Raw genomic sequence first — 15,535 nt, 5'->3', positions numbered from 1 at the left:
TATGATGAGTGACAGATTCAAAACTCACATCTGATTCAAAAGAGGATTAACACCACACTGGGTACTGAGCACTGTGTTTTTCTGCTCTGAAGTTGTCTGGCATGCAGCAGCATATATACCTATATACAGTGAAATATGCACAAGAATACATATAATTACTTGTATTCAGAACCAGTCAACCTCTGCTTTGTCCATGTGGCTGAGCCTATAAAAGCAAGAAAACTTGTGGAAAACATCTATTTCTTAAGCTAAATGCAGCTGTGTTTGACTGGTGTCTGTTTTGCCATCTCTTGACTCTCTTTGTACTTTTCATGCAAAGAGTGAGAACAGCGAGGCAAAAGTTGTGTGTTTGAAATACACAGATTTGTATTCTCTATTACTCAGTGTGGATTTGTGCTTCTGCCTGAATGGGATGCTCAGTTCGAGAGACAGGTGGAGACTAAATGGGATTGAAGAGACTTAGGAGTGTTTAATATATATCTACAGCTATTTGCTTGGCAAAGATGATGACGTTCAATTGCATGCTAATTCCTTTGCAAAGCCAATAAAAGAGCAGGTTTTTTTCTTGCAGAAACTGACTTAGAAATCTAACAGTGTAGAGTGTTGTTGTGGGTTTTGCTTTTCTTTTCTTTTCTTTTTAAAGTTCTCGTGACCTTATTCTTCTCCACAGTTAAATGCAAGAGTAGAGAATTTTAAGGACAAGAGGTGAAGGATTACTCAGGAGGGTGCCAGTACTCCCATTTGAGAGTATGATTTGATGAAGAAGAGAGTAAAGCAGAAGAAGATGGGCAGTGGTGAGTAGTGTTTTCTGTACTGACAAACGGGAGAATTTCCTTGGTGAAGTAAAAATGTCCTGAGAGATGACATCAGCTTGTAAAAAATATGTGCTCTCTGTAACTAAGATTGATTAAAACATGATTTGTCTTTGACTGTAAAGAATTTAGAGAAAAGAGAAAAAAATAGAATATATTGATTTAGAGAAAATTTAAAGAATTAACCACAAATTTGCCATATTTCAAGCTCATGAGGAAATTCCGACTTCTGTGAAAGTGACTGAACAACTCCTCTTGAATATCATGGAAACAAAGGTTTTTCAATTCTGTTTAAGAAAAGAATGTCATTTGCTTCTGGAATCAGTAGAGAGAACAAAAGAGAACACAATTAAGAGATGAAATTTGTATCTTCTGCAATGATAAACAGAACAGGACAAATTAGTCTTTGACTGGAGTTAAGAAATGTGATTAGACATAATTTTGTTGAAATTCTGCTGCTTTGCCAAGGAAAAGTTTTAGTAAACCCCTGAGGCAATAATAAAAATTACAATGTGCAGCTATTGCAGGCAAGGATTGAGGGTGCTCTTGCACAGATATGGTGTGCATTAATGATAAGCCGTAATGTTCAGAAGTGACAGTAGATAATTACTTTAATTTGCTTTTGTCTCAATTAACTTATATTTTCACATTCTACTTAATCAAACTGAGTTTTATTTGACTTCTATCTACTGACAACTGACCTGCTTTCTTTCCTCTCCCGTTCTCCCATAAAAGCAGATGGCTTAATGCACAGAAGCTCATGGCCAGTGAAGCTGAATAAGCTTTGTCTATTAAATATTTTCAGAGAAAAGTACCTGACTTGTCAGTTACTGCTTAGTATATCAAAACCAAAGAAGTTATATGCTTTCTAAATCAAAAATTCAACAATAACTGCAGCCCTCCCATTACAACTGTGCATATGGTCTCATAAATCCATACTCTGTACCCAGCAACTGCGATGTCAATACCTTGATTCCATTAAGAAAGATGAGAGATGATCAGGGTTGGAACAAATGAGGCAATTATGGTCTAAAATGCATTGTCTAGCAAATAACCACGTGCTTGCCTGTAAGTTCTTCAAGACAAGGATTGTCTTTTTGTTCCTGTACAGTGTCTAGCACAAAGGGAATCTGTGCTGTGACTAAATCTCTAAACATTACTGCAATATAAATAATTATAAACCATACTGAGAAGGATTATTTCTGTTTTGGAAAAGGCTATCAGGTAATTGTTCATCTAAATGTATTTAAAATCCCCTCTCTGTTCTTTGTCATTTTCCTAATAATGTCGAGGTAAGTTTGCAAAGGCTGCTTGTGAAACTGCTTGTAAGTGATCACTGAGAATAAGAGTGATTCTTTTAATACACCCAAAATGCAAGCAGTTATTTAATGCTGGAAGCTGGACAGTTTGTTTGATTTAGTGCAGTGATTCATTACCACTGTCTTAACATGACTGGGTCTCCTACTATCCAAAACAATTCCAGTATTTGAATAATTGGCTTTATTACTCTTGGTTTTGTTGGGTTTCATTTTTTGGTTGGTTGTTTTGTTTTGTTGGGGTTTTGTTTGTTTGTTTTGTTTTTTGATTAATGGTACAAAATATTTTGTGTTCAGCTTGAATTTAATAATTAGAAAATGTAATGACTGGTACATTAGCTTTTGCAGCTTTTCAGTCAGTAGACATTTCTCAGCCTACCTGGCTGAAATCACTTTCCGCTAATTGAAGATTTTCTCACTCCATTTAGCTGTTAAACCCTGGCATATGGGCATATGGGTCTTGTTATTGAAAATGATCCTCAGAGGAGGCTAGCAGTGAAAATAATATGGAAACAAAAAGAAAATTGGGTTCAAATAAGGTGAAGACAACTCAATGCTCAAATTGGAAATGCTGGAACTGTCCTCCACTTGTCAGAAGAAGAGGGTTTGACAGAAACAAAGAGTGAGCTTTTCCACGCTACCAGGAAATGTGCTGGGGAGGAGCACTCCTCTGAGGCAAAGAGCAGCATAGCCACATAAGAATAGCTGAATACTCTTGGATAACCATGTCTCTGTAATTGCCAAACCACAGTTGGTAATATGTTGCTACTCAACAGTTGCTGAAATATTGCTTGGACAGCAATTAAACATAGTAGTAATAATAGCCTGGAGTTTCTTTTGAGAGTGTTTTTTTGGTGTATTTTTTGTTGGTGTTCTTTTTCCTTTCATTTAGAGAAAATTAGGGAAGTTAAAATCACATGGACATCCTTAGGAAGATCTCATATGTCAACTACATTGTTTCTGGCCAGAGGAAATCCTTGTACATCCAGCTTCTTAGCTACCTGGTATTGACTTAGACAAGGCTTCTTCTGAAAAGGAATACCCATCATACATTAGCAGAGTTTTCCTATTAACTAATTTACCAAACTGCTCTATTTGTGTGGGGAGAATGTCGGTATACCCTGTTTCAGTAGAACTGCAAGATCTGCATTTGAGTTCTGCTTTTGCTAGCTCTTATAGTAACTTCGTTATGCTGCAGAGAGCTTGTGCCTCATTGATTTTCCCTGGTAACAGCAGTAACTTCCTCACTAATTTGAAATTAGTTTAGGTCTGGGGTGATGTTTTCAGTCTATCAGATCTGGAAAAGTATCACTCCTTAGGTGGAGGATTGAGGATTTCAATGGATTTAGTGCTTGTTTGCTTCTGTGCTGTAGTTAATTAAAAAAAGATTTAAAAAAAAATACATGGTGGGAATTGTAAAAATTATTTCAGAGGCAACTGAAACCTGACTTGATCCATCTTATTCTTTTATTTTTTCTACTCTATTTATGTGCCTAATTCAGGAATGACAGAATTGTACTTTGAGTAGACACGGAGGCTACAGGAAAGGAGGTTGCCTGCATTAGTGACCCTATTATTGGACTGAATTTCATTAGCTTGTATTGTGAATCCTGAATAGAACTGAATATATTTTCATGTTTTCCTTATCTTTTGAAGATTAGTATCGGTGAAATATTCAGTTTTAGTTTACTTCAGATACAAGATTTTAAAACAAATTGCTGTAAAGGTATTGAAATAATATTGGTGACGTATATGTGTCCAGTTCATCAACTTCCCATTCAAGTATAAGATTTATTATGCCAGGGTTGGGTTGTTTTGAATGAAATCACACTTTAATTAAATATTTTGTGCTAGTTCAAAGTAGAAATCCTGAGTGTACCATCTGTTGCAGTATCTGTATATAAAAATTGCACTCACTAATTACACTGTGCCAGTTGGGTCAGGGATGGCATCAGAACTGAATTAGGTTTAATAAATTTGGAAAAATGTATACATTTAAGATAAGAACAGCTTCAGTATAAGAAACAAGAAACTAGTATGAATAATAACAACATTTTCTTACCCCTGTTAAAGTCTGTTTTTTTAGTACTGTCTAAAAGGTATCTTTTCGGCAAGTTTGATAATACAGGTCCCCGCAGAAGACTGAGAGTGTGGGATGTCTCCTGGCCTCTGTAGTGGTTTGTGATGAGCAATTTAGGAATGAATATTCATAATGTTTTTGTTACCTCCTGGCATATTTTTTTACAGTGTCCATATAAATCCCAAAATTGGGTTAATCATCTGAAAGGGGTTTAATTATCTGAAAGTTAATTAAGAGCTCTCTAGTCATGCATGTACCGTGTGTTTTCACTGGACTTAATTTACTGATAGAAACATGCCTATTAGGATAATTATTAGATTCTGTAAGGAAAACAGTTATAAATAATGTTTTCCTGATGCAAAAGACTCATGAAATGATACTGCACTGTGTAACTTCACAGCTCAGGTAACTGTTTTGCCTGGAGAGAAAGAGAAGCATATGGTGCATATTTGGCAGCAGATGTGTCAGTGACATGGAGATTTTATCAATAAAAATGTAGGCTTCTAGGAAAACTAGGTACCTCAAAGGGCAGTAGGGAATGGATAAAATCTGATAGGAAATGGCTTTGAGGATTTAAGTGATGCCCAAAATATGAAATAATAGCCTTAAATATATAATAGGAATGGGGAAAAAAAGCCTTACAGAAAGTTCCTTAGTTTCTGTGGTAAAATATCACTGCTAAAAAGTCTTCAGTTTGGGGAAAGATGACTGAGGAGCTCTGTTAGTGATGTTAGGGTGGTAGAAAGGACTCAATCCAGATGCTGGGTTTGGGGTTCCCTTCTTCTGTGTCAGCAGTACAGCTCAGGAGTCTGTTGTGCCAGAGCAAGGTTGCATGGTTTCTATTTGATTCCTCATTTCTCAACTTTAAAAATTTATCTCTTTCCTATATTCCTGCCCTTTAAAACAGGAACTCACACATCCAGAGGGAGTGCATGGATACCTTTTTGTTCTTGTTGTTAATTTGTCCTTCAGAGATGTACTGATATTCTATTGAGTCATCATTGTGGTTTAAACCTTGATACTGCCAGCATTTGAAGCACATACACCCATATCCAGAGTTTGTGGAGTAAATGATACTGATAGTGTGTTTCTACCTCTTGTTGAACAGCTTTTAAAACATGTGGTGCTTATTAATGTCTGAAAGAATTGTCTTACTGGTACAGAAATCTAGTATCAGCTCTAAGCCCTATAATTTGGGTTTCTGGTTGTTACAAATGTTTTCACCTTGAACTTTACTCCTTTTTTTTTTTTTTTCCCCTTCTCAAATCTGTCCATTCTGGGCAAATAGGCCCTTTTCTTCTTTGGCTGTTTGACTCCCTCTGCCACATTCACCCAGTTGCTTTTATTCTGTTCCTGTAATTCTCCTTGCTTTTCTTATCACTCTATGCTCAAATCCAGCTTTTTCCAGTTCATCAATAAAGAGAGTTGTAAGAATACAGGAGAGAGTGTACTCACTTCTGTACAATCACCAAATCCTATGCCTGGGGCCAGACAATCCACTAACCGTGAATTTCAAATCTGTGCCCCAAAGAAAGAGCTGCTAGAGATTCTTAACAAGAACTCTTGAGAAGACTGTAACATTTTCCATGGTCTCAGTTTGAAAAAAGTGAGAACCTGTTTTTGGTGAAAACTTCACACCAAAAATTCAGCTGAAGACAGACATCCTGTGTGGGAGCTCTCTGCCTCAGCAGCTGACATCTGGCAAACACTGAAGCCCTGGAAACAGCCTCCCAGGACAGGCAGTATCATACACATCAGTTCTAGCTGCCAACTTCATTGCTCTTGCCTATGGTAAAAAGTGTTTTTTCCATCACTCCAGCGGGTGCAGTCAAGTGGAGAGAACTTCTGTAGGGTAAAGGATATTCAAGTGAGAACTCCTCTGGCCTTTGCTACTTGTACTGAAATGTCTCAGAGCAGTGTCAGTCAGAGAACTTCAAGCAGTGCTGGAAAGTGTGCAGCCCTCTATGAGCAAAAATAATTTTTTGTCATTATTTTGTTTTACAAAAGGCTAAGAAAAAAGAGGCAATTCTAGGCACCTGATTTAGACAACTCTGAAATCTAATCTCTCTTAACCTGAGCTCTCAGAACTATAAATTCGAGCCAAACTCTTCCACATAATTATGTTGACTATTCCCTGTGGTGCAACACTGTCTGCAAAAGACATTGATCACATGAGCATAGCCCTTTGAAGCAGTTATGACCTGTATTGAAAATTATTGAAGCTTAACTAATTATCCAGTGAAAATTCAAAAGCAGAAAGCTCCTCCTCCAACTCTACATTCCCTTCTTTTCTAGTGAAGTCATGGGTGCTTGAATCAATGGAAGTTTTGCTACTGATTTCTGCAAATCCAGAGAATAATCATGAGTATTTACTGCCTTCTAGCTCTTCTCATTTGGCTGATAAATTATATTTTGCAGTAATTCTTCGATAAGGCAATGGAAACTTTGGTTTCCCTTTCCCTTCAAGTGCCATGGGAAGTTCTGTGTAACTATTACATATCCTGGCATTTGTGGGGTTGACGTTGATGCCTTTTCTGAATTTCAAAGCAGGTGGCAAAACTTAAGGTTGGCTTTTTTCTTCTGATTGCAGGTAGGGTGAAAGGTGACATTTTTACTCACTGTCTTAGAGTCTAACATTGCATGTTTTTCTTTCTTACACTTTTGTGCATGATATAAAAGTGATTTAGAAATTGTCAGGTGGACAAAAACAATTGCACTGGAAATTTTTCTTGCAAGTAAAATTGGGATAATTTTCTTTGAATTCTCCTGGTTTATCATGGGCAGTGACTACACAGTACATTAACTAGACTCAAATGGAAGATTTTTGTCCCCATAAATACTTGAAAAACAAATTATTATTTTCATTTGCCTGGTCACAACTTCTTTGCTCTCAACTGTTTATCTAGATAGGAAAATTTAAACCTTTGGGACAGATCATAAACAATTTTCAGACTGCGTGTTCAGCTGTGGTTTTTACCATATGAATCTATCTTGAAACCTTAGGGAAAAAAGTTGTACTGTTTTAGTGCTGAACTTTCAATAACAAGTAACTGAAAAATATTTTGTTAGTTTATTCCAGATGCAGAAGCAGATTTATGGTTAATCTTAATTATGAGTACCTTTAGAAAAACAATACTTTTGTAAATATTTTTGAAGGGGGAAAAAAAGAGGGAAATTCAGAGAAGTAATGTTCATTTTTACCTGACTAAAATCTGATTGTCCTTTTCTCAAGGGTTATAAGCACCTAACACATTGTAATGTGTACTGATAGAAGCTGTTACTCTTTTGTGAAAGAAAGCAAAGACACATTCCCTACAGAGGCTCACAGGGACTAAGCATCTCCAAACCACTTGATGCTTGACTGTTTAAAAATATATTTTGTTTGCTTCCATGCTGCCCAGAAGAATTTTCAGTGCCGTGAGCCCCACTGAGTGGTGCTAGTTCATGCACAAATTTCTGGTTGCATTAATGGGTTTTGCCTCCACTTAGTTTTTGTATAATCTACAGGTGTTGCCCTGGATTGAGGTTTTGTATCTCCTACAGCTACTGTATAGCACACCACAGAGGTGTGCTGCAGCACTAGACATTTCTCATCCACACTCTTGCATCCTGGCTAATTTGAAATACAAAATTGGCACACAATAATGGGCTTAAATTACACTAATTTACAATTAGTTGAACAAAATTAGTTTAGATTAAGAGATACCTTATTCAGAGCGTTTGGTTTTTAAAACCTTTCTGCAAGCTATTCTGCCATGTTTTCTGCTCAATATCAGGCTTCACAAAGGTACAGGGATGAGCAGAAGGGTGTTGAGCTCCTCTCCAGAGCCAGCACACTACTGGCACAGAGGGTCAGGGTGATAGGGGTGGGAGCAGGGGCCCAGCTCCCTGCTGACCCCACTCCTTCGAAGCCAGGAGCTGCATCCTCCTTATCCTGACCTCGGGAGGGAACTTGACAGGTCTCCACGCTGGGTGGCTCAGGGAAAAGGCAGCACATTCCTCATCCTCCTCTGGAGAGGAGCTGGGCATGCCGTGTCATAGGGCATTCAGGAAAACTGCTTGTCTTTTAAAACCTGGATGTAGCTATATGTTAGCTTGGAAAACACGCCTAGTGCTGCAAAGCACTCGGTGACTTATTTAACACATTATTGGTGGTGCACTGCCTGTTCAGCTTGTTATGTAAATGTTCTCTTGCATGCAAAGCCTATCAAGGTCAATCGAGGTCATATGAGCAGTTTGATATGAGCAGATGTGATCAGAGCTCATATGACATTTGTTACTGCCCCTTCTCTGCCCACTCTGAAACGTGGCAAAACAGATCATGCCTGCAATAGGAAAATCCACTGTAGGAATGGGAACATGCAGCATTAGCTAGACACACCACACCTGTTGTCTATGAAGAAACCTGTGGGGCATCCTGTGGAGTGTCACAGTTGCTTGCCTCTAGGAATTTTGATTTTATAAAAAAGAACGTATTCAGAGGGGTGGCGGTGATCTTTCCACAGCACATGCATCTTGTACACCACAGACAAATACAAGTTGGTAAAGGCTGTAGCACAAGATATAGAAATCCACTGGCCTAGTCTTGTTATCATTTTAAATCAACCTGCTTGTTTTGTATGGAGAATGCACTTTAAATAGCATCCTCTAAACTTGTTAGCACTTTTCTATCTCCCTTCTTGTGACTAAAGTACTTTTCATACTAGAAAAGCTCACAAGAGTGTTAAATTCAACTTCTTTAAAGGCTAATAAAGCAAGTGCATGCTTGCTTGGTTCTGGTGCCTGTCAGATCAGCTTCAGCATTACTGTGGAAATAGATTAGCACTGCTACAGTGACTCTAATTCTTTCAGCTCCTTGGTAGATTATTAGGCATGCTGTGTATAAAAAAAAAAATACCTCCTCACTGCAATAAGAGATCTGAACCTGGGATCATTAGATAATACTATGTACAGACTGACATCCCATCTTACTGTGAGCCAACACTCGCTTGGAAGAAGACTGTACCTTGTAACAGAGCTTCTCATCACCCCTCTTCCCAGCCTTGGATGCATGGATCTTCTGTCCCAGGATACAATGATATACCTTATCCAGAGTGCCAAATTAAGATTGTAGGAGTTAAATGAAACAAGAAATAAGCAGCAGAATTAATTCACATAGCTAATTGATAAAAAAGCCCCAGAAATCTCCGGTGAAATGTACGAAAATATATGTATATAAGAAAAGCCACAGTGTAATGTCTGACAATAAGTGAGGGATGAAAAATGCCTCTAGAAATTAGCTGGGGAACTAAAATTCACAACTTTAATGTATACTAAAAATCATGGACTCAGTAGAAAAATTAATTGGTTCTGTTTCCTCCGTTCTATATCCTCTATTAAGAGCTCACTGTTCTTAAGCAGTAATTACTGATTTCTGTTCCCACAGAGCACAAAATATTATCACTATGCTTCTGAGAATGTTCTCTTCAAGTTCCTAGCTGTCCTTTTCCTTGAAAAGTACTTACTCAATTTCACTAAAGTCAGTGCAATGATTCGTGCTCTTGGTTTTGCTTGGAGATTTAGAACTGACAAGGGGCTTATGTGCTTGAGAGTTCCTAAGTATTTTTTAGCTTTATCAATTAGAGTTGCCTTTATAAACAGTCTTGTTTATATCCTTGAACCATTGCAAACTACAACATTGCATTACAAATACAAAGCATCAATGGTTCAAAAAAATGGTGTATGCCAACTGAAATTACTGAGAACACACTTCTGCTCTGAGTCTTGTTTCAGTAGCTTTATTTTTAGTTAAACACCAGAAAGTAGCTTGTATGTAGACCTGATACGGCAGCTGGGAGGATGCAGAGCAGAGAGCATCAAGTCTGGCTTGTGGTGAATTAGCCTTAATTATTCAAACTCATGAGTGGCTTAACAAAAACCAATCATTGCTTTCTCTCTTCTTCCTTCTGGCCTCCCTTAGCTTTGCTGGTTCCATTGTTTATTGGTGTCTGTTACAGTCCAGTCTGCTTGTGACTGGTACAGATAAGCTGGGCTGCTGGATCACAGGCAGGGAGCCATAGATAGGGGATGAAGAACAGCTCTGCTATTGTCCCTTTACTAGAAATTAATTATAGTGATACCAAAGAATAAAAACCGTTCATCAGTTTTAACGGCCAGTGATCTATGTGATAGCTTTAACCTAAAGAAGATTCAGCAATTACAGTGAAATTACAATTTCTGATTGAGATCAGCTGTATTTATAATTCTAAACCTTGTGTAAAGTTTGTCTAGTCTTTAATGGTGTTAATGTCAAAATTATTAAAACTGCAAAAATAAAGTGGCAGACTAGCTAAGATCCTATACTGTATTCAATGAGCCTTTCCCTGAACTGCAGAAGCTGTATTTAGAAGCATCAGATGATTTTCATGCTTCCTCCATTAAAGCTTGAAGGTATATTCCATATTCTTAGGTTATTTTCTTAATTTTCACTATTGGGATAAAAATCGACATTAATTTGCATAGTGCTGAGTTAAAGCCTGGAGATAAAAATCCTGCTGTGGTTCTTCAGTATGCACAAGTGCAAAGCTGAGAGGCGCTGTTCATAACTCAGTGTTTATTGGTCTGATGGCAACATCTGTACCAGTGAATGGAATGGGACAAGACTCCCTCTCTCAGGGCATTCCTGCAACTGAGTTCTCCAGCCCCCTTCCCAAGCCTGGGCACCTCCATCCACAGTGCTTATCAGGCATTATTTGCTGTCTCCACTTGGTGTGGTGAAAGTGGGAGCTGATTTAGGCCAAAATCGCGCCCTTTAATTTGCTGGTGCTGTGCATGCCAGTGCAGTTTTGAAGATGTTTTAATCAGAGAGTTAAAAGGTAAGCTTCTTGCACAGAAGAGAAGGAAGAAGAAAATGATAAATGTAAATATTTTAGATGATTTTTGGAATGGGGAAAATACTATTGTTAATGCATTCATCTAGTCTCATAATAAATGCCAGCATTTTAATTTATTATCAGATGCAGCAAAGAAACTGTCAGTGTAGTGAACAGCTACACACTATCAAATGTTATTCACTGAGATGTAGTTTAATTCTTCATGGCTTTTTGAGTTGGAAGTTAAAGAACAGGTAATGTAATCGTTTTGCAAAAATCCAGTTTACGGGCCTTTTTTCATTTTTTCTTCCTTTTCTAAAAAACACCGCAACCCCCCAAGTCATCCTGCATCAATGGATATGAATATGAAATAGTTGAATGAATGACCTAAGCTCACACAATGAAGATACCATTTTAAACGGCCTAGATAATTTGGCATCTTTATTTGTTGAGAATCTGACCTAACACAAATTGTATCTTAGATCCAGGCAAACTAGGGTACAATTGCTGGAACTTCAAGTGTGTGACATTTGTCTAATCCATGATGAAAACGTCAGTAACTGATCTCAGCAATATTGTTTTACCCATTGTATGCTGACTTCAGCATTCGAATATGGGACCTATTCAGGCATTGATGCTTACAGATTGTAGCTCATTGATTTTCAAGCCTCCTACTCTTCAGAAAAACGTTCTTAAAACGTGAAATAATCTTTCTGGATAAGTATTAAATAATCTGATTTCTTGTGCCTTCTAAAGCAAACCTTGACAAAGAAAAATCAGTCACTGGCAGCAGATGGGATGATATGTCTAATATAGCTCTGCTTTCTCTTTTTTCTGTGATTAAGTTGTATGTAGACCTCTTGAATGTAGAGTTTTCCATATAAAAAGCTGCTATTAAGGCCATGAAGAGATTTTCAGGGATTAGCAAGTGCTGCCTGCAACTTTCTGCATTATTTAATACACTGTCCCTATTTCAGTACATTGACTAGTTTCTTTTGTCTCTTTCCAGAGTTTCCCCATGAAAGCCTTCAGTACTCCCGACTTGGTAAGAAGAGTCATTTTTTTCCCATGTGATACTTATCCTATTGATTTTAACAGAAATGCACTTTCATTGAGCTTGCAGATATGCAGAATGTGTCTCAAGAGCAGTGAATTTTCTCAGTCTTGGCATCTTCATTCTTAAGAGCCTTTTCAAAATGTAAATTAGAGACCAAGCCTACAGAATCAGAAATTTTAGAGCACATGCTAATTGCAGAAATCTGAGATGGTTGCTCTGAATGGTAGGTTGTCAGTCAGGCTTGCATTAATGTGAGCTCTGAGGATTTGTATTGCTAGCTTAGAGTAACTCAAGAGGAAGCACAAATCTTTTCTCTCACAGGGATGGCAGAGCTAACTCCCAACTCTATCCAGTTGCCCCTGAAGCTATTTTAATTATTGTGATCTTGTTAGCATAATTCAACAACTTTAAAAATTAATTCAATGCAGGTCAGTTAGAAACTGAAATGGTGTTTCTCACACTGCAAAATTACAGCGTTACACAGAGATCTAAACTACGGGGAAGCTATGGGGCAATCCAAGTGTTTTTAGGCTTTTTTGGATTACAGGATTTTTGAATCAATAAACTCTCATTTAAACTAATTGACAAACTAACCAACACCTCAAAATCCTGCAGCTAGTGTTTGCTTTTAAGCTGTAGGGTTATAAATAAATACATTCATATGAAGATGTGGGGGATGTTTCCTGAGCAAGTAGTAACTCTTCAGTTAAAGAAAGTTCGTCTTTTAGATAGATTAAATATGTTCAGAGCACTGCATTTGAAACAGTAATTTTTTGGAGTTCACTAGAAGGGAAAATGTGGTCTGATAGAAGAGTAAATGAGTTGAGAGATGTGGTGCTGTAGTCGATGCTTCCAACAGGCACGGAAATCACTCAGCAGAGGTCATTGTATTTCTGTCTTACGGTGTGGTTCAAGAAACCCAGGATGTCATGTCCTTGCTCTGACAGGAGTGTCTGAAAGATTCTTTGTCTGTCCTGCAGGTGGAAGCAGCAGGAGCCGTGATACTGCAGGGCTGGCGCTTGCTGCGGCAGTTCAGCATTCTCACAGACCAGTTCACGCACCAAACTCACAGCCTTGCTTGCAAGTTTTCAAGGCTGACTTGTTGGTCTTGAATATATTGCTTTATTATCATGAAAAGGAGGTTTCAAAAACTGTGTATTGACATATAGTCAAACAGGATATTCTTACCAGCTGATGGCAGACTGGAGAGTTGTAGTGCAGCTGGTTTGCCTTTGCAAAGAAATGGAGGTGTGAAAATTTCTGGGGAAGTCACAATAGTGGGCAACAGCAGGGGAGATTCCAGGACTGATTCAGAGCAGGCTACAGACTGCCAAAATGCTCTCAGCATCCTTGCCATGGTCTTTGAAGAATTACAAAACTAGGAACAAGATAAATCGGTCTGATTTGAATCATACAGGGAATGGCTCAAGCAGGTTTGGGAATTCTGCTCTCTGTCTCTGTAGAATTATAATAAACCTTTCTATTAAATTTCTTGCTTAAGCCTGCCTCTTGTAATAAAGATAAAGAACACAGTGGTTGGTAGCACAACAGACATCATATGTGTGTAATGATGACTTAAAGAAGCTCTGGGAAACAGTACAAAATATCTACTGATGGAAGGAAGAAGGGGATGTCTCTGACATCCAGCAGATGTACTAAATAGTTTCACTGTCTTGTGCTGGAAACAAATGTACCAGGAATGTCTTCACAGAGTTAGGCTCTGTGACAGGAGTTCTTCACCAGCTCAGTAACTTTCTTTGTGTAAGACTGCAGAGTAAGGTCTTCCAAAACTAATTTAGCCAAACTGTAAGCCATATGAGTTTTGTGTTTATTGTGTCTTGCCCTGCCTGAATCTTCTGAGTACCAGCATGTGATTTTACTTCATCAGAGTGGTGGTACATGCAAGATTTTGTGCCCTGGAGTGAGAGCTGGGAAAGGTACTAATGTATGTGGAATTGCACAGTACAGGAGAAAGAGAGATCTAGAGATGACTGCTATGCACAGTCGGTGAGAGCAAATGTAACAGCAGTGGAGAGTATCAGAGGATCTTTAATGTGGTGAGTGTATTACGTTTTTGCCTTGTGAGACTGTCACTGCCAGCTGAGCTGCACAGTGGGGATGAAAATAGCACATGTATGAACGTTTGGTGCAGCTGTATTTAGGACATCATCTTTTAAGTCAAACCCTGTCTTCTTGTATCTAGTAAGAGCAGTTATGCAACCACTGCAGGAATGGCAAGAGACACAAGACAGGAAATGTTTCTGATGAGGATAAAAAGTGAATTGAGCTGGCAGACAGGAGCTCTTCTGGCTTATAAGAAAAGTGGAAGAGGAGATCCTTCCAGAGTCATGCTGGTGCTGAAAAATGCGTGCAGGAGAGAAAAATGAGAAGCTGAAAGAAACAGGAAGAGAAACAGGGAGAAGGATGAGACACAAGGCAAATTAGCTGGGGGTGTAAATGAAGCCTGGAGAGATGGCCCAGTGTACATTAGCAAAAAATAGCACAGGAAAGGTGAAGCAGGATGGAAGAAATTTGGGTTGGACTGGGCTGAGAAATGAGCAGGAAATTAGAAATAAGATTTAACGTGGCTTGCATGTTGCTCTTGTTTATGTGAATATATGGGCAGTGAACTCTTCCACAACAGTTACTATCATATTACACAGCAATAAATGCTATCCCACCTACACATTTCCTATCTGTTGCTAACACAGAGGACACTGTACGCACCTTTGACCAAAAGCCACAGCAGGTCTTGCAGATAATCACCTCAATTTTCCATTTCCAGGTATTGATTGTCCAGAGAGGACAGTAGAGTTGAAACTATAATGATTGGACTTTTCATTCCCAGTCTTTGTAGTTTTGGGGGTAGCTCAGGCTACTGCAGGCACTTCACCATTTCCAACAAACTGGTTTTACACTAGGGATGGTCAATAACTTGCTACCAGAATCATTTATACTTGCATCCCTGTCTCAAAATTTGTAGTAGTTTAGGGACTGATGCAACCACTCAGGTTCTTTTTTTCAGCCTGTAAGTAACAAAGACAACTCTCTTTTGCTGATCAAATTCCTCCCAGGAACTTTTGGACAACCATGAGAGAGATTTCTTCTCTGTGTAAATATTTAAGGAGTTCTTCATTTACCTGTTCATGTATGTTTGTTGTACATTTTTAGTGGTACATTTTTATCCATGTACTAACTATGCACCCGAACTCTAATGTTTTCTGGGCTGTTACCCTTATCGTACTTACACTTTAATGGATGAGATAAGCTGCACTAAAGGTATCTTGTGTAAACTTCTGATAGTTCTTTGATGGCCTACAGACATGTTGATCATTAGTCCATTACCTATGTACTTATCCCTTAACAATCCCAAACCATTCAGTTGCACAGTTTTGGTAATTCTAAATACAAGCTTCCTG

At 38.3% G+C, this 15,535-nt stretch overlaps 1 protein-coding gene across 1 annotated transcript in view; it reads left to right on the top strand.

The window, feature by feature from the left end:
- The first annotated feature begins 698 nt into the window (after positions 1-698).
- Positions 699-15,535, top strand: part of SPATA13 (spermatogenesis associated 13) — a 171,153-nt gene continuing 156,316 nt past the window's right edge. The window contains exons 1-2 of the mRNA XM_042023978.1: positions 699-794; positions 12,069-12,104. Of these exons, the coding sequence (XP_041879912.1) occupies positions 12,078-12,104 (27 nt within the window). The 5' untranslated portion in view covers positions 699-794; positions 12,069-12,077. The remainder of the gene's footprint in view (positions 795-12,068; positions 12,105-15,535) is intronic.

This window comes from Corvus kubaryi, unplaced genomic scaffold (genome assembly GCF_017639235.1).
Source record: "Corvus kubaryi isolate FWS band 111438036 unplaced genomic scaffold, C.kubaryi_AGA036_p1.0 37256, whole genome shotgun sequence".
NCBI lineage: Eukaryota > Metazoa > Chordata > Aves > Passeriformes > Corvidae > Corvus > Corvus kubaryi.
This window is presented reverse-complemented; position numbering and strand designations above follow the sequence as displayed.